Source organism: Salvia hispanica, chromosome 6 (assembly GCF_029641045.1).
Source record: "Salvia hispanica isolate PSC_SH4W2 chromosome 6, Shi_PSC_v1, whole genome shotgun sequence".
Lineage (NCBI taxonomy): Eukaryota > Viridiplantae > Streptophyta > Magnoliopsida > Lamiales > Lamiaceae > Salvia > Salvia hispanica.
Window position 1 is genome coordinate 27,777,443 of NC_142697.1, and position 20,175 is coordinate 27,797,617.

The window sequence follows — 20,175 nt, forward strand, 5'->3', positions numbered from 1 at the left end:
CAAGTTTTTAAATTTTACTTAGACAAACACTTAGACAAACACTTAAATCGGAGTTCAGGTTGCATTTCTCTTCTAATCACAACTTATCCATTCATTTCTTCGACATTAATCGATTCATACCTCCACTTAATTCCGAGCCCACAAATAACGACAATTCTGTAAAGACTCGCTTTTGCTACGACTCTTGACCAAATCCGCGCCTACGAGCCGAAGTAATTTTACCTTTCCTTTACCAATATGACATAATTTTGTTTTGTTATTAACCTTTGAAGAAATTAGCACACACCATATCTGAAAACTGATAAGATGAACAAGCAGCACCATACATTGACCAACTTATCCTACAAACAAACATGCATCATCTTCTCCTCCCAAACTCCCCTGCCTTCCAACCTTTTTCGACATCGTCAAAGCTTATTCGAGGCATAACTCACTTAACATGATATTACTTCGACTCAACCCTCAAAACTCAACCACCTCACTCTTCCCAAACTCCCACCATTTCACCACAAAATTGCCATCATCCAAGCCGCCCAATCACCTCAACTTCTCCACAATCAAGAAACTCAGAGCTCTCCAAACTGCCACCGATGCCGACCAATCCGACTCCGTGCAGCCATCCCCGCCCGAACACGAGGAGCCTCCAGTTGTCAACTTCGCATTCGTCCACGTCAGTATTTCTCTTTTGATTTCAATTTTTTAAAAAAACAATTGTTCAAATTTTTAATATTCGCAGTCGGTTTTGCTGCCGGATGGAACGCCGGATGTGCATTACCGGAAGGCCTGTGGAGGGCAGAAATTGAGAGAGATAATGCTTGATAACAATCTTGAATTGTATGGACCATATGTAAGAAATAAACCATTTTATTTAATTTTTTATATTTGTGATGAATAAAATACGAGACTGAAATATGATATCCCCCGATTGCAGTCTAGGCCTCTGCTAAACTGTGGGGGAGGTGGAACTTGTGCTACATGTATGGTTGAGGTGACATCTATTTCACATATGTATCTAATTTTTCAACGGTACTATCTAATTGTAGATTAATTAGCTTACATTTTGCCTCATTATTTTTGGTATTTTAATGTTAGTAGGTTGTTGAAGGAAGGGAATTATTGAACCCTCGAACAGAAAAAGAGAAGGAAAAGCTTAAAAAGGTAATCCATTTTCGTTGATATTCCCAGGGACGGAGCCAAAAAATAATCTCAAGAGAGGCAAAAATATATATAGAGAAAATTTTGAAGAATTTTGAAGGGGCATTTAGTGAGTAAATGATGTAAATTAACAAAAAAATATAGAAATTTATATGTTAGTAGAAAATTTTGAGGAGCCACCTAGCTATTCATTGGATCCGTCCCTGGATATGCCGAGCATTAAGAAGTTGAACACTTACACTATAACGTATTTTTAGTACTTCACATGACTAAGAAGTAAAACACTGAAAAATAAAAATAATTTGTGTGGCACGTTCTTATTGAGCAATAGAGCGTTGTGTGCTCTTGCACGAACGACTTGTAACACGTGCTCAAGAAACACTGTTGTGGATATCCTGAATATTTTTATACAAAAGTAATTTATAGGAAGTGTGCTTTTTATGTGTATTAATTTTATTAAATTTATGGGTAATTTCAGAAGCCCAAAAATTGGAGACTTGCCTGTCAGGCGATTGTTGGTGAACCAGATTCAAGAGGGCTGGTTTGTCATTTTACCCTTTCTCAATTTGCATATTATTCTACTTAGATGTAAAAGACCAAGTAAAAAAATTAAACTGATTAGTGTAATAAATACTAATACTATAACATAATTGTGATGGATAATTCATAATTCATTGCAGGTTGTGATCCAACAACTTCCGGAATGGAAAGCTCACAGCTGGAATTATGTAAAAGAGCTTCCTGAAGATGTTTTGCAAATATGAAAATCTTTTTTACTTTTTTTTCATTTTATAATAATTTTTATTTTCATTTTGGGTTGCTAAAATCTGTAGTTTTTTCATAGATGTAAAAGGAAAAAAGTATGGTGAAATAAAAAGTCATAACATTATTGAGACATTTATGGTTTACTTGGAGTATTTTTTTAGTTTGGAAAAGTTCTTTAGTATTATCAAGAGTGATATATAATTCAAATTTTTTGATTCAATGAGTACTAATTCAATAATTAAAATATTCATGATTGATAGAGAAAAAACATATAAAAAGTACTACCAAAAGCATTCATCACATAAACGGGACCATCAAACCAACTCCAAAGGAATCATTCCACAAACCAATTCAGCATTTCAATTTCATCAATAAAAACGGATCTTCAACATTCAAACCAATTCAACAATTTAAAAGAGGAAAAGGAAAATGATTCCCACTTCCCTTTATAACAAAGGGATTTTGCATTTTAGTCCTCAAACAAACCGGAAATCATTAATCATCCAACAAATTTTACACACTTAGAAATCAGTCGAAAGTGGTGCATGCTCGTGGTGCATGAACACGTTGCTGTAGATCGCCCCGGCCAGGCCACCGCCGATGAGTGGCCCAACCCAGTACACCCAGATCCCATCGTAGTCACCGCTGGCCACAGCTGGGCCGAAGGACCGGGCCGGGTTCATGGATCCACCAGAGAAAGGCCCAGCAGCCAAAATGTTGGCTCCCACAATGAAACCAATTGCAATTGGCGCAATCGTGCCCAGTGATCCCTTCTTGGGATCAACTGCGGTGGCGAACACAGTGTACACCAACGCGAATGTGATGATTATCTCCATCACGACTCCCTGGACTGCTCCAACTCCAGCAGCCAACCCGTGAGTCGGGATCGCCTGCATCATTTTAAATTCGGCTTATAAATTGTTGGCCCGTCCTAGTAGCCCATTATGTAACATTTTAGTGGTCCAACAGTATGTCACAATGTCAAGGCAAAAGAGTAATTTCACAATTATTCATAAGATGTTACTATGCTTAATAATTGAATTAGTACTTAATTAGACTTACCAAACCGCCGGTGACGACGGAGAGCAAGAAAGAAGCGACAATGGCGCCCAAGAGCTGAGCAATCCAGTAGAATATTCCGGTGAGGATGGTGATCTGGCCGCCGACGGCCAACCCGAAGGTGACGGCGGGGTTGACGTGGCCGCCGGAGATGTTGGCTCCAATCGAAACGGCTACAAAGAGAGCGAATCCGTGGGCGACCGCCACGGCCACCAGCCCAGCCGGGTCTAGGGCCGCGTCTGCCGTCACCTTGTCTGTTTAAACAACGTGACGGGAGACAAATTAAATCAGCAAATTGGAATAGTAATTTTGCATGAATGCATGCATGATTTAGGCCTTAATCAATTTGCTTTATTTATTTTATAGGGGCTAATGTATAATTTATTTTGTTTACAAGGGGTGGACCGCAATTTTTTTATATATAGGAATTGTGCAATGATTTACAAAAAAATATCAAATATTTTGATGATAAAATTATAAGAATGATTATTTGGTAGGGGGCTTAAGCCTCGCTGCAGTAGAGAGAGTATGTAGGTGTAATGGTACTTACTGTAAGCGATGGCCGAGCCAACGCCAGCAAAGACGAAGAGCAAGGTGGAGATGAACTCGGCGACGTATGCCTTGATCGAGGCGACACTGAATGAGTCATCGAATCGGCCGAAAGCGATTCCTGGCATTTTCTTTATTCACTTGTGAGGAGGAGAGGTGTGAGAGAGTGAAGAGAGGAGATGTTGGAATGTTTTTGAGGTACAAGGGGCACTTTCTATGTCACATTTATATACTACGAAGTCCACGTATTGTTTGATTTAAATAATTTGGGGGTGTGAATTTGAGATGTATATTTATTTATTTTTAATTAGTTTCGTTTCATAATAAGTTAGTATTTGCCCTGGGCCTGCATCCTACATGGACAATTCTATCCACTACGTGACCATTATTATTTAATATAGTTTTCTCTATTGCTGTGAAATAATAAAATGTTCATAAGTAAACTGTGTTATATGGTTTTCATTTAATTTCGTCACGGTTTTGATAGTGACTATAACTTGATCAAATTGTTTTGCATTGTGTAATCCAATTTAGTTTAATGGACCATCACCAAATTTAACAGCTAAATATTGAATTGAATTAGGATCGATAGTAATAGTTACAATTTCTAATTATTATAAAAAAGTCAAATATGAATTGTCTGATTGTCTCCATCACTTCGTTTAAGGACCACATACACATATGTACATTCTCCACCATATATTTCACATCTAGATTTTCATAGAAAATAATCCCAAAAAAAAAATCATATAACCTTAGATAATTTTTAATTTGGTAATCCACGCAATTATTTTATCACCCCATCCAAAAATAGTCGTTTTGGAATATATTTTCATTTATAGACATGAACTCACATAAATGCTCAATAGTACTCCCTCCATCCCCGATTAAAAGTCACATTTTTCCATTTCGGTTCGTCCCCAATTAAAAGTCACACTTCATTTTTACAATAAATAGTAAGCAGGTCACACATTCCACTGACTCAATTCACTCACATTTTATTATAAAACCAATATAAAAAAATGAGTCTCACATTCCACTAACTTTTTTAACCAACTTTTCTTTACATTTTTTAAAACTCATGCCCGGTTAAAGTGTGACTCCTAATCGGGGACAGAGGGAGTAGTATATAATATTTTTACCACATGATTTGTCATTTTTTACATCCAAATTATTAATGAGTCATGTTATATAGGAAAGAAAAGTATTAAAATTGAATAATTATTTCACTCACACCACATCAAATACTTAAAAAAAGGCTCAAAATATTAGTATAATATAAACATACACTAGTTTTGAAATAGATATATACAAAAATAGATAAGGATGTGAGATGGTGAATGTAATTCCAAATAGATCCAATCAAAAAAGGGAATAGAGGCTTAGCTGTCAAGAACGTGATGCGGTGGAAGTGTCTGGAAAATGTTCGACCTCAATAATATGTCCATGTGAACAACCAATTAAAATGCAGAATGAAATTGCTGTGGTCCCTACGGACGAGCCCCTTTTTTTTAGTTATAAATTTACTTTAATGTGCAATAGTCTAGAAATTATATAAAGATAAATAATTAGGATGCATTTAAATGGTATTGTTCATTTGCATTTAAAGTCTTTGAGACTTTGATTGCCTATAGGTGTAGTTTAGAGCTTGTATTATTCACTTCTATACATTATGAATTTTCGTTGCTTGTTGTGATTCACTTTTTTTTCAATGAACTAGTACAAAATACTCCAATTATCAAATGACAAGTTCAAGATTTGATATAACATGGGAAATGTACACAACAAATATAGAAAATCAATAATGATAACAATTAAATAGATCGTGAAAAACAGTCATAACCAACCTTGCAGTCGTAGAAGTTGAACACCAATATGAAACCAATCTCCACCAATGGTATACAAATACTAAAAGAAGGAATCAACAAGACGATCCAACCAACAACACGGATGGTGTATTGGCGTGTATTTTGTGAATATTGTTTAGTACTTTTCCATCGACTTAGAGCTTGTGTGAATTGTGATACTATTCTTTCTTTTATAGATAACATCACACTGAGTGCAACTCGTTTACTCATCTTGTGTTTATTTGTAGTTTCTCTTTTATTTATAGCTTTTCTTTTGTAGTACTCTCCCGTCCTAAGGAGGACTAATACTAGTTCGTCATCAATCTTTATAACGATTCAAACTCCGAATATATTAATTAGAATAGAATCGTCTTACAAGCTATCATTGTCTATCTCCATATATGTACCGAAATCCGTCTGTGATGAAATTCGACTATTTTTTACCTCAAAATCACTCCAACTCTGCGCTAGTAACTATGCTGCAACGCATTAGTTCCATCTTCATTTTTATATTTTTATGTTTATTTAATTACTACTCCGTGAAGAGGGGATGGGGCCAAGACCTCCATTGGGCCACATAGTGCGCCGACCAACTAATCAATACCTTACCTTTTTGCTAGGTTTCCTTTTCCACTTTTTTATTAGAATTGAAATTTTTGTGGATAGGATTACGGAGGACTATGATATTAATATATATAAGTGGATTACGGGATTTAAATTATTTTAATAATGTAATTAAACTATAGATCAGGTAAAGACATGGTTAGATAAGAGGAATCTTGATTTGATTAAGGTGTTTGGTTCGAATAAAGAAATGCTTCTATTATCTGGAGATAAGGTATGCGTTCAAATTTATAAGTATTTTTGGCTTTTTTCTGATAATTTTAATCGTTCGATTTCCTCAAAAAGAGACTTTTCAATTGGCATACTTAAGAAATAACGATCTTATTTAATTAGCAATGATTGTGCTCAAGAACTAATTAATACTTATAATTAATGATGACACAATGGGTTGTCAATGTCATATACTCATATACAGGTAAAAAAAATGTATTCTTTGCATATATCGAAGTGCTAGTTGCTAACTAATCCTTATATTTTACTTCGTTACAAAATGGATTCAACTTTAAAAGCATTTTAATTATTAATATCACAATATTTTGAATTGTCTTAAATTCATCTCTTTTCTTAATTTGGAGTTGAGATTTAAATGTTCATCAAGCCTTACAGTTGAAAATTAATTTATTTGAGATTTAGAAGCAAAATAATGATAATAATCACAAATTTATTGCAAATGAAAGACTAGGACATTATTAAAACGTTCGAAAATAGTAGTAGTATCTAATTTATAGCAATATCGAAAAGTGGGGATTTAACAACCAAATTATCTCTATTTAGAAATATATGGCCTCTAAATTTAAAGGGTTGACAAATTTTATGGTCTTTTTAACCAAAATTTGATCAAGTTAAAAATAATAATACAAATTGTGAGATCGATGATTCTTATATTTCTCAGAACCACCTTCGCTACTGCCCATTTAATTTTATAAAATAAATCTAATCTCAATCTGATCGACTGATTGGGGTAATTTAAAATATGAATTTAATTCTTAAGTACTGCCCATTTAATTTTATAGAATATATCAAATCTCAATCTGATTGACTGACTGGGGTGATTTTAAATACTTATGAATTAATTCCTATTTACTGTACTCTATTTTATAGGTGAAATTTTGATTGGGGTGATTTTAAATATGAGTTATTTCCTTTTTACAGTACTCTATTTTATGAGTAAATTTTAAATGGACGTATTCCTTTATACTACCTTAGAATTGTGTGGAAAAAGTGGTGGGATTCAATAGGTGGGAGTGGATTTTCATATTGTGTGTGTAAATATATGTACTAGCACCTTCTTTGTGTAGTTTTGCGTGTTAACTCTTTTAATTTCAATTATTGGTGCAAAATCTTTCAAGATTCGAATCAATTCAATTTACAGTTTTCTAAAATGATTATGTACATAGACCTATTTTAGCATGATTTGAAGACGACGTAGCGTTAAGAATATTGTTTATTTATCTATTTTTAGAAAGTAAAACTCCATTAGTCCATAAAAAATTATTTTCGATGAAATTTTAATATGAAAGTGATAAAATATTAAAAAAAGATAAAAAGTGAATAATAGTATATTGGAAATAATTTTTTATTTTTAATATAAGACTAATTTTAATAGACGAACAAAAATAAAAATATAAAACTAAACGATGAAGAACAAATTTAAGAAAAATATACCTTCTTAAAAACTAACAACTCCAAAATTAGAAGGTAAATGGATTGAAGGTAAAATGACTATAATTTGGGATGAAAACAATATAATATATAAATCGAATTCAAATCTTATACTGCAATCATTTTAAAATATAGTCAATTTCAGTTTTATCTTTTTCATTTAATTTATAATTACTAGCTGTCACGCTATATATATTATCTCAGTATATTAATTTATTTATAATTTATGCTATGATGACTACAACTTCATCACTTGTAACATTTGCATGCGGAAACTTTTTCCACTCGCAATATACTAATTTTGTAAACACTATTCTACTCCACTATAAAGGGTGAAATAAATGTTCCTTTTTTTTTCTTTTAAGAAATTAGTAATCCATGGAATGTCATGAATATATAAAGACGATATATCGCTTTCCAATCCCAACCATTGAGGAAAAAAATAAAATAGACATCTACTTTGGATGCGATCAAATGATAGGAGGCAAATAAAAAGCATAATTATCAAAGAAAACGATTCTTTTCGAAAGAAAAAAGAAGAATAATGATTGTTGGACGGCCCTAACTATGCACGATGTCAAAATGGTCGGTGTAAAAAAATAAATTGTGACAATGATTTTCATTGGGTCCAACTTAGGTCGGTTTTATTTTAATACTACAAAGTTTCAACCACATAATTAATTTACTATGTATGTACGGTTTCACATTTTCTACTTCCAAATTGATAACAATACCAAGAGTTGTATTTATTTATTTATTTTCTCTTCAACTACTGATTATTAGATAAAAATGTTGTTTCAAGGTTGGTTTCCTTGTAATTAGCAAAAACCAAAGTTGCTCGCTAATTACAAAACACCTAGCACATGCATAGACTTGTCAATATTAACGAGCACATATTGAGCTTAAACAATAGAATCACAAGAGTGGAAAATTTTGAGTACTGACATGCTCAATAAACTGTCTTCAGTTCATCGTTTGAAAATGGTCGTTGTTTTTCCGAGCACTAGAGTTTGCTCGGTAAGTTTGCTTAGTAGATGCTTCGTAACTGAGCGACGATCCTTTAACCGATCCCCAAAATGCTTGGTAGTTCTGTTTATTCAAGCACTCTATGTTATAATTGAATTTGAATGGTAAGAACAAGAGAGTAGGGGTGTTCGCCAATAAATGTTCAGCTCATGATTGGGCTTTAGACAAGCCCATTTGTTCATCTGATTTATAATGGGCATTCTTAGGCCCAGTTTTATCCAACTACAACATAGTAATCCAAAAAATTATTGGAACAGTAATCAATAAGCTAACCTAACTATAAAGTTTAAGAATCCAACTAAACTAAACACAAGTTCAAATATCCACTTACAAGGAATGTGATGTGATCACATATACATTCGGATTAAATGAATTCTGAGTGTTGAAATATCTTATACTATGATTAAATTAAATTTTGGACCACAATTTTTTGGGACATATTTATACTTGTTGGTACCGAATTAACCACCAAAACCCTTGAAAAAGAATAACAATGATTATTTGAAAAATTCATAATTGTACCTCAAATAAATACATTTTCAAAGGTGGGCAATTATTATACACTCTCTCAATCTCATTTAATAAAAGTATCTTACAAAGAAAATGTGACGCTTTAATATGTCCAGTTGAGTTGGGATATTCGATTTATTAGTGTAAAATTTGTGTTTCATTTCAGCTTGTAATTTGTAATGCATTTATGAATATAGGGAAAACAAGAAGCACAACCGGGCATGCTAATGGTACTATAATTTATACACACTAAATACGAAAAAAAAATAATACAAATATACCCTAATTAATTTCAAATTAAATAAAGCTCAGTACAAAGTCGGACAAAAGTCAAGCTCAAGTCAATTCAAAATAATCACGAGCATTTGGCGCCGAATCATGAGTTTGTGTGGCGGCATTCCTAACCCGCCACACCTTAAGCACGCCGTCAAGGCTCCCCGTGCACACAGTGCATCCCTCCTCCCCTGCATCGTCTGACGCCAGACGATCAGGGAAGGCGGTGACGCACCTGACGGGCCCGCGGTGCCCCTTCAGCACCGCGATGCACGAGTGGAACCCGTCGGCCTCCCGGACCCAAACCCGGCTCGTCGAGTCCGCGGACCCGGTGACCACATAGGCGCCCGCGCCGGCCAGGCACAGGACGGCGTGCGTGTGGCCCGGGAGCGCGCCGCCGTACTGGAGCTGGCCGGAGAACCACCCTTTAAGCCAGTAGTGCACGTAGCCGTCCGTGCACCCGGCGTAGAGCACGCCCCCGTCGGCCGTGAGGGCCAGGGCCTTGACGGGGGAGTGCTTGGTTGGGAGCGTCACCGTGAGGGAGTGGGGGCGGGCCCCACTGCAGAAGTTGCGCCGCCACACCCTCACGGTGGCGTCGTCGGAGGCCGTGTACAGGACGCCGTCGTCCGCGAGGGCGATGGCGTTGACCGGCTCGGGGTGGGCCAGGATCGTCTCGATGCACTTGAAGTCGGTGATTCGCCACACTTTGACGGTTTTGTCTAGCGACGCCGAGTACAAAATGTCGTCGGCGGTGTTGATTGCTAGCGACGAAATTGGCGCTAGATGTTTCGACTGTCGATAGCAAAATTAATTTAATAATTAGAGCTACACAATTGAGCAATTGAAGAAAATTTATTACTATATGAATAAAGCTGATAATCCATATAGCATAATTGAATACGGCATTTCTCACCAAAAAAAAAATGTATATATGCCTTCAATTTAAGAGGTAATTAGTGCATGCTTCTGTGCAAGTTGTAAAAATTGAATTTGACAATAATTTAATATTGAAGACAAAGATATACAAAAACAATTAATACAATATCTACGAAGCCAACTAACTATTTAATTACAGTGATTTTTTTTTCATAAATGCCAAGCAATAAAACGATATAATCAAGAAATTAAACGACAGGGTTTTGGAAAACATTTTATTCAATAAACTCCCACCAAATGCATAATTTTATTCAAAGCAACGTGTTTATAACAGTATATTTTGTTTATTAATATTATACTGATTATTTGAATTCTACATAAAATGGGACAAGAAGTAATGATCTAACGACAACTAGAATATTTATTTTCTTTTGCATAATTCTTTAATTTGTATATGTGTGTGTCATTTTCACATGTCTTCAAATATATATGCTTCATTAATTGAATGCTATCGATATATATATGTATATGTATTAATGGTGTTCCTGACGACCTGAACAATAAAAGGCTAAACATTTTACAAAGAATTTAATTCCAAGAAAAAAAACAGTCCATCTTTAAATATTTTTGTCAGATTCATTCAGTATTGGTTATAGCTACTTCACCAGAAATAATTAAAAGCCAATTCAAGAAGTAAACCACAATTTGTGTGCATGTGTTGGCCTAGAGTGAGTGGTCTGACCACACGACTTAATTATTTACTTTACACATAAATAAAATAAGTAGTAATTACCGTCTTATCGTGGCCGGCGATATATCCTCGTAGAAAACTCCCGGCCGCGGGGACGGTCGCGATCCGCACGTGCTTGACGGCCCCTTCCCACGTGCGTCTCCAAACCCTAATTTTGCAGTCCGCGTAGGCGGCGTAGACCCTATCGTTCGAGACCTGCAGCGCGACGACCACGCACGCTCTCGTCTTGAGCTGGCCGCACTCGGTGAACTCCGGCATCTTCCACACGCCGACGGCGTTGGACTGCGAACCAGTGTAGACGAGGCCGTTGGCGGCGGCGATGCAGAGGATCTGGCCGTCCTTTTTCAAAACGGAGGAGACGCAGCGGCAGGTGGAGGCGGCGGCGGCGTCGGGGTCGAGCTTGGAGGAGGAGAGGCGGGGGGTGGAGGGCTGGGAGCGGTGGAGGGGGAGGGAGGCGGCGGTGGCGAAGCTGAGGCGGGGAGGGAGGGAGACGGCGGGGAGGTCTGAGCGCGGCGCCTCTTTGGAGGAGGCGCTGCGCGGGAATTTTAGGGTTCGGCCGCGGAGGTCGAAGGAGGGATTGGGCGGGCCATCGTCGAGGGAGGAAGGGGTTTCCATGTATTAGATTTTTGGGGGGAGAGAGGGGTGAGGGTTTAGGGGGGAGTTAAGAAGGGTGGGGGGAAAAGGTGGTTGGATAATTGTTCGAGACATTTACATTTTTGGAGACTAATAGGTAAGATCAATTGTGTATAATTTATGGGAATTAAATTGAATAGGAACACCGGAATTAATGATATACCGACATAGACTATAGACATATAACACTATTCGTTACTAGTTTGTTTTTTATGATGAGTTTGGGCACCCACAACCGGTGCCGCCGCACACCGTGCGCCCTAGCTAGTACGAATAAGGTGGGTTTGTTCACGACGTGTGTTCGTATGAGGTGTGTTCATCATCACGGCTACAATAGTTTGAATTCGGGGCAGATTGTTGTAAAAAATCATGAAGTTTGAACGTTTTCTAGTCTGTCCCGCAACTTTTAAAACTTAGTTGGAAATATTATGAACTTTGGTTTGTTCAATAATTTTCCTTGTGAAATTGCATGTGATATGGAAGCCGAGAATTCACGTACGAATGTTATCAGCGGTGAATTATGCGATGTTGCCGATGTCGACGTCTATTCATTAAGAAAAGAACTTCAAAAATATATTACAACACTGGCGAACGTTTTATTTCACAGTAGATTAACGTTTTATTTCACAGTAGATTAATTGAGAACAATTCTAAATTTCATTATTTCTCGAATTTTTAAAGTTAATCACAAGTTTGACCAAACTTTATTTTATTTCAATTAACCTTTGAATTTCTTATAATTTAAAACTTGTATACTCCCCATAAATGCATGGAATGCCGCTCGTTGAAGTCATAAATATATCGATCGAACTCGTATAAAAAAATTCATGACTTGAACCAATATCTACTCTCTCTCTTTCCTGTATAAGTAGAATACCAAAGTAAGCATGACATCATCAGTATTTCTTAATTTTCTTCGTTTGTTGTGTAGCCGTGTTAATTCGAAATTCCAACTTATTAATTCAAGGGAAATAAATATATTACCAACCATGACACATTTTATCCTCGTTATGGAGTAATAGAAGTTGTGTCATTGAATTTGAATTTACGTTACATATATTAAATTGCAAAAGTTTACACTAAAAAAATCACCTACAATACTTTATTACTCCTATGCATTATTAGTTAGTTACTAGTACTATAAAAAAATAAATGGTAATTTTCGAAACAACAAATAATTATGATATTATATTAAACAATGTTATATTTGTAATTTGATTATAATTTTCAATCTATTATCCTACGATAGTAGTAGTACCACTACAATTGATTATGATATTTAACCTTATTTATAAGGGCATACAAGTCATTTACAATTAAAGAAGGGATCAGTATCGAAGTATCTAAAAGTTTTGGGGCAGAAATGACATATACCAATAAATCAATCACCATCAATAAAATCTGAGTGCAGCGGTAAAGGCACGGAGGCGCACACACAGAGCACGCAGTGAGCGTGAAATGACCACCGGGAACAAGCTGCTCGAGAGAGCCCTCTCCATACGGCGGTCGCCTCACGCGACGGACGGCGCCGCGTCGTTCTTCGACGATGGCGCCGGCGACGAGTCGAAGAACCGCAAGCACATTTCAATCGCGATGCGGATCGCCAATTTCCTCACCCGAACCGGATATCTCTGGCCCGTTCTCATCATCGCCCTGCTAATCGTGATTATCGTCTCCGTCATCATCGGCTCGCGCGATTTGGTCTGCATCTCGGCCTCCACCTCCGATCACATCTCGCGGCTCAGTTTTTTCGGATTTGATGCGCGGGAGTCGGATTTCGGATCTCTAGGCGTTCCTTGGTGTAAGTTGCTATCTCTTTACTTCTAAGGATTGGGGGTTTGGAAACCGAATGTTCACCGACCTATTTCTGAATCTTAATTCTGTGTTTTCGTAGTTTTTGATTGTGGCAAATGCACGTCATTATCTTTGTGCGTCTCACATTTGGTGAATTATATTTATGTTAGTATCTGGAGTAGATTTGCATTAGTATATGAGGGCTTGTATTTGTGTGGATTGGATGGATAATCACCCAGTCTTATTGATGAAATCATGTGTAAGTATATAGTAGTTTTTGGAGGACTGAAATCTGAGAATCAGATAACCGCAATATTCTTTGTTTGTTGTGAAAGCAACGGTTTTTATATACTTGTTATTTGAAAATTTATGCTGTGTGCAATTGGTGAATGGAATATTCTGAAAAGTTGCTAGAAGTTGTGCCATTTTAGTTTTGTGGGGTGGGGTGAGGTTTGCATCACCTCTGATTTCTTCATGTTTTACTTGAATTTAGTTTGATGGTCGGAGTATTAGTTACCATATTTGTCTCATTAATATAGTTTAATTAGTTACAAAAGCTGTCCTAGCGATGGATTAGTTAATTGTTTTTTATTTATGTTCAGTCCATAGTTAGGTGGGATTGCCATTCAGAAAATTGTATTGTAGAACTATTCAAAGTATTCTCATGTTTCTTGAGCTATGATCATGTGTTGCTGATATCTAATTTTGTGATATTAGAGATAATAAGTTGTGGAGGAATTTGTACTCATATAATAATTCTCTTTGTCAAAAGGCAGATCGAAACATGGAAAAGATGTAGAATGGACATCCAAGGATTTGCTGATTGGACTTGAAGAGTTCATACCAATATATGAAACCCGGCCCATTAAGAACAACATGTATGGAATGGGTTTCGACCACAGTTTTGGACTTTGGTTTATCACGAGATGGTTGAAGCCAGACTTAATGATTGAAAGTGGCGCCTTTAAAGGGCATTCAACTTGGGTTTTGAGGCAAGCAATGCCAGATAAGCCTATTGTGTCAATTTCACCTCGCCATCCTGAGAAGTACCTTAAGAAGGGACCTGCTTATGTTGATGGAAATTGCACATATTTTGCTGGGAAAGACTTTGTAGATTTTGGAAGCATGGATTGGGGAAAAGTGATGAGAAAATATGGGATCAAAGACCGCAGTCGGGTTCTTGTCTTCTTCGATGACCACCAAAATGAACTGAAGAGGTAAGATGTAGTTCCTTAATGGCACGATTATTATGAATAGCCCCATATAGTGATGTTGGAATTGTGTTATACCTATCAAAAGAATAGCCATATAAATTCTGATAACTCCCATGTTTTTATGCAACTCATTGATGAGCAGATTAAAACAAGCGCTGAAAGCTAGTTTCAAGCATCTAATTTTTGAAGACAATTATGATACTGGAACTGGAGATCATTACTCACTCAGACAAATATGTGATCAATTTTATATAAGAGGTATGTTTTCTTTCTTTTACAGCTTTATGGCCTTGACATCCTCCTAGGATGCATATCTATTTACTTGAACATAGTTTTAGCTCTTCCTTTTTTTCCTTATTTGTTATTGTCCTTCGTATCAAAATAAAGTTTTAGGGAATCGGTTCAGTTACTTGATGGTTACCTATTCTGATGGGAGGAGGTCTTTGAATCTAGTTGTTGGAGAGTATGCGAAACACTCCCAGACAGAGCTAGGGTAACAATTAAATGTCTGTTTTAATCTAGTTGTGGTTGGAGAGGATCATGCGAAAAGTTAGATAGAGATAAACTGTGAATCTGTAATAGTAAATTGTGGATTTGGTGAAAGTGAGACTCTTGACAAGCTGGGCAAACTCTCGAGAGTCTATATTCAGTAAATAGAGCCAATTGTTATTTGTGCCACAGCAGCAAAAAGCAAATGTGGTGGTTCTTTTTTCTTCTCTTTTTTCTGTTCATGCTGTTTGCCTCTTCTGTTCATATGACTTGTATAGATGGATTTATAGTAGTTAGAATTGTTTCCGTCCTATTGCAGGCGGTGGGCATAGCTGCTTCAAAGATAGTGATGAAGCTAGAATAAGATTCCGGAGGAGAAAATTCTGGGAGAAAGCAGCTGACATAGACGAGCTATGTGGGGCAGGAGAGGCATGGTGGGGCGTGAAAGGGCAGATGCGCGATGATTTCAACCACAGCAACAAGGCAATTACATACGGCGAGCATTTTAAAAATAGCAGATTTGTGGAGTCGGTTCTGGACGTTTACTGGGAACTACCCCCAGTGGCTGGCCCTTCACTTACGCATCAGACAAGATACGATCCAGCACGCACCACCACCCCTATTGTAGAAGACGGTAGATACAGTTTGTTCCGGAAGCTTGGCTTGTCACAGCTCGATCCTTCTGTATTTAATGGATACACACAAATGGTATACCTTCAGGTATCTAAACCTGAAACATAATCTCTCAGACATGGTATGTTTTCTGCACTTGTAACTTTGAAACTTGTTAATATCAATCCCCATTTTCCCAGCCTTTTTTATTAGTAGTTCCAAAATCATTTGGTGTTTTAGGCGTCCGTTTGTCACACACTCGAGTGTTGAAAGATCGTAGTTTTAGCTTGCCTCTCTTCGTTCGCTTGTCTTTCTATCACTCCTGAACCTCTTGTAGTCAAGGCTACTATTCGATCAGAGTCGTCTAGATTTAGTTGTGTAGAATCAAATTGGAATTGCAAATAGTGCTTATATTGAAATATATCTTGGTTAAGCAACTAATAAGATAAAATCAGTAAGACCAACACTTGGGATTTAAGAGAACTTAATTTATACATACAATTTTGGAAAAAAGACACATTAGTGGCAAAATATTATAGTCTGCAGCACTTCCATTACAAATCTACTAATAAGGTTAAAGCAGAAAGAAAGGGAAGAGAGAAAACCCTTAGAAAATCCGATATTTTCAGTTTTTCCTCATTGCTTCTCTGCCCTAATTTTGACTCTTGCACTTCTGCATGGTTCTTGGAGCTGCACAAATGAGTCACAAAATCAATATATTGCATATTTCAATTCTGTGAGATGGTAATATTATGCTCTGTCAAATATGTTATGCTTTTGAGTGTTATCAGCCGTACCTAACCCGATGGCATCCGAGCCTTTCATGATCCTCAGCCTCCTGCACGAATCCGTGAACATCCTGCAATCGAACATAAACGTCTAGCTTTAGCGAATACCCCCGTATAATATTCGTAACAGATGCAAGATTAAAGACATTCTATTGTTTGGCAACGAACTTAAAATGTGCAAAGGCACATCTAAACAAGGCAATTAATTTGGGGAAGAGGACTCACTCCCACGGAACATCTCCAACGAGCATCCAATCCCCGTCCTTATCTTCATAAGTCAGCACGTATTCAGAGCCGTGGAGCAGATCCATCAAGTGGCTCTCGCTGATATGCTCTTTCGCTGCTAGCCCCTGCCCGCATTGTCCTGCAAAAACGTATTTAAGAATCAAATCGTATAGACCAAACGAGAAACCATGAGGACAAGCATTGACTGCACCGTACCTATGGTGAAACAGCTGAACATCTTCTCTAGAGCAGACGAAATCTCCGTGTAGCTGCAGTAAGTCTTGAGATCGATCTTCCTCAAGTACGGAGCACCATCCATGCTGACCTTAACGTACAGGCAGCCCGTCCCCGTCCCCGACTTCCCACCAACATCTTCCTTCTTCGGTGTATTCGTGGCTAGGGAGTTCTTCCGGAATGATCGAATTGGTGGCCATCCTACTACTTGTGCCCTATTACACATCAAAATAACATCCTATTAAGTCTCCAATTGTTGAACTCCCAAGAATCATAGATATAGATATATATTCCTAACACAAATTAATATATATGTAGATCTAAAATCCAATCAAAGGCCAAAAACCCACCTTCAAAAGCATGTGAGTGAGTGCATAACGACACAAAAAGAAGGAATCATCCATCAAATAATGCTCAAGGGCATCCATCCACTGATATACAAAGATTCCAAAGCAGAAATTCCAAAATTCCAATTTTGAGACATTAAATTCGATAAAAATAAATAATTTAAAGAGTAGTGGAAGAACTCATCAGCCACAAGAGAACAAAACCAAACCTTATCATGGTCCCAAAACAGAGCTAAATCAACATCCACACATTTTCAACTAAAAAAATAAAAATAAATAAATAAATTCCAAAATTGGAGACATGCATGAGGAAGAAGATGAACTCACTTTGAAGCAGGGGCAGTGTTAGCAGCAGCTTCATTCTTCCTCTCCTCAACAGGCGGAATCTCCTGCTTCACAGAGCTCCCATTCAAACCACCTTTTTCCCCCAAATCAACCTCAGATCCGCCATTAATCGACAATCCCCATTTCCCAGCGCCATTTATAGCATCGGAGAATCCCCTCTTCGCGCCGCTTTTCACGCACAGGGAACCCCCAATTCCAATTCCAATTCCAATTCCGATTCCGATTCCGCCCTTCCTCTCCGGCGCTTCCGACCCCGGCAATCCCAGCCGGAGCTCGGTCTCTTTTAGGCTGAAAACACCATTTCTCCCCACATTCGAGGCCGCCGCCGCCGTAATTTTATCGGAGCTTTTCTCCGACGGCAGCGGCTCCGATAACCCTATGTAGTCATGCTCTTTAGGTATAGACATCAAAAAATTTCTCAATTTTTTCAGTGAGGGACGAAATTAAAGTGGAATTATGGCGAACAAGTGTTTCAGAGAGTAGCTAGAGAGAGATGGAGCTGTGTAGAGAGAGAGAGAGAGAGAATTGTTTGGAAAGGAGAGGTTTTGGGTGCCTGAAAAAAGAGAGGTCTGGTTTTTGTTGTAGCAGAAAAGAAGCTTCTTTGGCCTTTCTGTAGCCTTTTTTCGTTTTATTTTTTCTTTTTTGGGAGGGATTTAATTATGGCTTTTAAAATCTTCAACAGCCAAATTGCATGAAAAATTATCTAAAGTTTGTTTAATTTTTTTATCAATAATGATACTGATTATAATTATTAATTTTTTCTTAGCGAAAATATATGATTTTAATTTATTGTAATAGCGCGTGCATGTTATTATGTGTATTTTTGGAACAAAATAATTTGTTTTGCTTTTCTTAAACAGTAATAACTCCTCTATATTCTTATTCTACAAAATGAAATTCTTTGTTATCTGCTTTTGTCTCCTAAATTTGTATTCATCGTCTACTTTCTAGTACTACTAGTGGTAAATAATTTGTGGTAGATTCGGTTTTTCTCTTAAAAGTAATCTTATCGGAATTTTGATTTATTAAGTAATACTTACGTTCGGTTGTCATGACTAATTATAATGAGACTATTCATCTAGGATTAAGTCGTGAGATTATTTTAGTTGGAGGGGGAAGGCTATGACTAATTTTCATGAGACTATCCATCTATGATTAAATTGTGGAGGTCAATCTTATAAACCAAATATAATACATATTTAATCATGAGATTTAATCTTGCCAACCGAACACCCCCTAATAATATCCCCTAATAATACGCCATAGCTTTCTTTCCCAAAAAAAAGTAGGAACACAAAATAGACATTTAAGTCATGCTAATAATACGCCATAGCTTTCTTTCCCAAAAAAAAGTAGGAACACAAAATAGACATTTAAGTCATGCTATGGGTACAATTCTCAAATTAAAAATCAAACTAACACATCATTTGCTTTTTGACAATTTAGGCAACGGTATTAATCGCACTAAGTTCATGATAAAATTACTACTAGTTCTATGTGTGGACTGCACTGGTTTTAACGTGAAACAAATAAAGTAAAAGAGAAAAATAAAAAGTGATAAAGTAAGAAAGTGAAGTAGAAAAAGTGTGTAAAGCATGAGAGAAGAGAAAAAAAAATTGATAAATTATGAGGAAAAAAACTTTTATTTTTAGAAATGTGATTATTTTTTGTAGACGTCTAAAAATAGGCAAAAATGAGACTATTTTTCATTGACTGGTACAGTACTATTCTATTAGATTCAATTTTTTAAATTGTTGTCTATTTATTTCCACTTCAATTATTAAGGGATTGAGTTCATTTTCATTCTTCGTCTGTCACCTTATTGCTAGTGATGGCTATGCCGCTCCACCTATGTTATCCAATGTCAGTAACAACCTCATTTACTTTGTTCCATTCTAAGATTGACAAATATTGTGAATTTATAGATCGAAAAAATTATTAAAAAAAATCTCTAAATAATAAGTATATTGTGAATTAATTCATCATCATTAAAAAATGAGAATTAAATGGTAGGTGTTGGCAAAGTAGGACCAAAAAGAGGAGACAGGATGATGTGTGTTTGCAACGTTTTCCAAGCCAGAGAAATACTAAACTCACCCGACAAACCCCACCCGCACCACAGTCCTTTTTTCTTTCCCATCATTATATTTCCTCATTTAAAATAATAACACTAATTAAAAGCTAAACCTGCGCCGGGGACAGAGCCGCGCAGGTTAGCGGAAAAATGCCAAACCGCACGGCTTAAACGATAGAGAAATTAGCAGAGGGGAAATGCCTAGATAGTGATTAATCGGTAAAAACAAATTTATCTATATATGAATTTGGTGAAACAATAAAATTATACTATTCGAATTTCTCATATCTGAGCAGAATCTTTGGTAAATATGTTATTGAAAG

At 36.7% G+C, this 20,175-nt stretch overlaps 5 protein-coding genes across 6 annotated transcripts; 2 read left to right on the forward strand and 3 right to left on the reverse strand.

The window, feature by feature from the left end:
- Positions 1 to 291: 291 nt before the first annotated feature.
- PNSB3 (NDH-dependent cyclic electron flow 1) lies at positions 292 to 2,052 on the forward strand. Of its 2 annotated transcripts, XM_089060937.1 has the most exons (7): positions 292 to 383; positions 424 to 670; positions 737 to 847; positions 932 to 988; positions 1,096 to 1,158; positions 1,634 to 1,696; positions 1,836 to 2,052. In XM_089060937.1, the coding sequence occupies exons 1-7, from the start codon at positions 307 to 309 to the stop codon at positions 1,917 to 1,919; spliced, it is 702 nt and encodes a 233-aa protein (XP_088917063.1). In that variant the 5' UTR covers positions 292 to 306; the 3' UTR covers positions 1,920 to 2,052. The 2 variants fall into 2 exon arrangements, with proteins under 2 accessions (XP_088917063.1, XP_047960616.2); XM_048104659.2 differs by having other exon boundaries at positions 335 to 670.
- A 202-nt stretch (positions 2,053 to 2,254) lies between these two features.
- Positions 2,255 to 3,734, reverse strand: LOC125205614 (aquaporin TIP2-1). The gene is made up of 3 exons (XM_048104658.2): positions 3,530 to 3,734; positions 2,983 to 3,233; positions 2,255 to 2,810 (listed from the first exon to the last, which is right to left on the reverse strand). Exons 1-3 carry the CDS (start codon positions 3,654 to 3,656, stop codon positions 2,442 to 2,444), a joined length of 747 nt encoding a protein of 248 aa, XP_047960615.1. The 5' UTR covers positions 3,657 to 3,734; the 3' UTR covers positions 2,255 to 2,441.
- A 5,685-nt stretch (positions 3,735 to 9,419) lies between these two features.
- On the reverse strand, positions 9,420 to 11,801 carry LOC125207837 (protein JINGUBANG-like). The gene is made up of 2 exons (XM_048107335.2): positions 11,140 to 11,801; positions 9,420 to 10,262 (listed from the first exon to the last, which is right to left on the reverse strand). Exons 1-2 carry the CDS (start codon positions 11,710 to 11,712, stop codon positions 9,534 to 9,536), a joined length of 1,302 nt encoding a protein of 433 aa, XP_047963292.2. The 5' UTR covers positions 11,713 to 11,801; the 3' UTR covers positions 9,420 to 9,533.
- A 1,344-nt stretch (positions 11,802 to 13,145) lies between these two features.
- On the forward strand, positions 13,146 to 16,038 carry LOC125205244 (uncharacterized). The gene is made up of 4 exons (XM_048104076.2): positions 13,146 to 13,531; positions 14,297 to 14,741; positions 14,881 to 14,996; positions 15,547 to 16,038. Exons 1-4 carry the CDS (start codon positions 13,189 to 13,191, stop codon positions 15,966 to 15,968), a joined length of 1,326 nt encoding a protein of 441 aa, XP_047960033.1. The 5' UTR covers positions 13,146 to 13,188; the 3' UTR covers positions 15,969 to 16,038.
- A 242-nt stretch (positions 16,039 to 16,280) lies between these two features.
- Positions 16,281 to 18,360, reverse strand: PAP2 (phytochrome-associated protein 2). Its single transcript, XM_048104077.2, has 5 exons — positions 17,761 to 18,360; positions 17,069 to 17,301; positions 16,853 to 16,991; positions 16,637 to 16,698; positions 16,281 to 16,529 (listed from the first exon to the last, which is right to left on the reverse strand). The coding sequence occupies exons 1-5, from the start codon at positions 18,183 to 18,185 to the stop codon at positions 16,492 to 16,494; spliced, it is 897 nt and encodes a 298-aa protein (XP_047960034.1). The 5' UTR covers positions 18,186 to 18,360; the 3' UTR covers positions 16,281 to 16,491.
- Between the last annotated feature and the right edge of the window lie 1,815 nt (positions 18,361 to 20,175).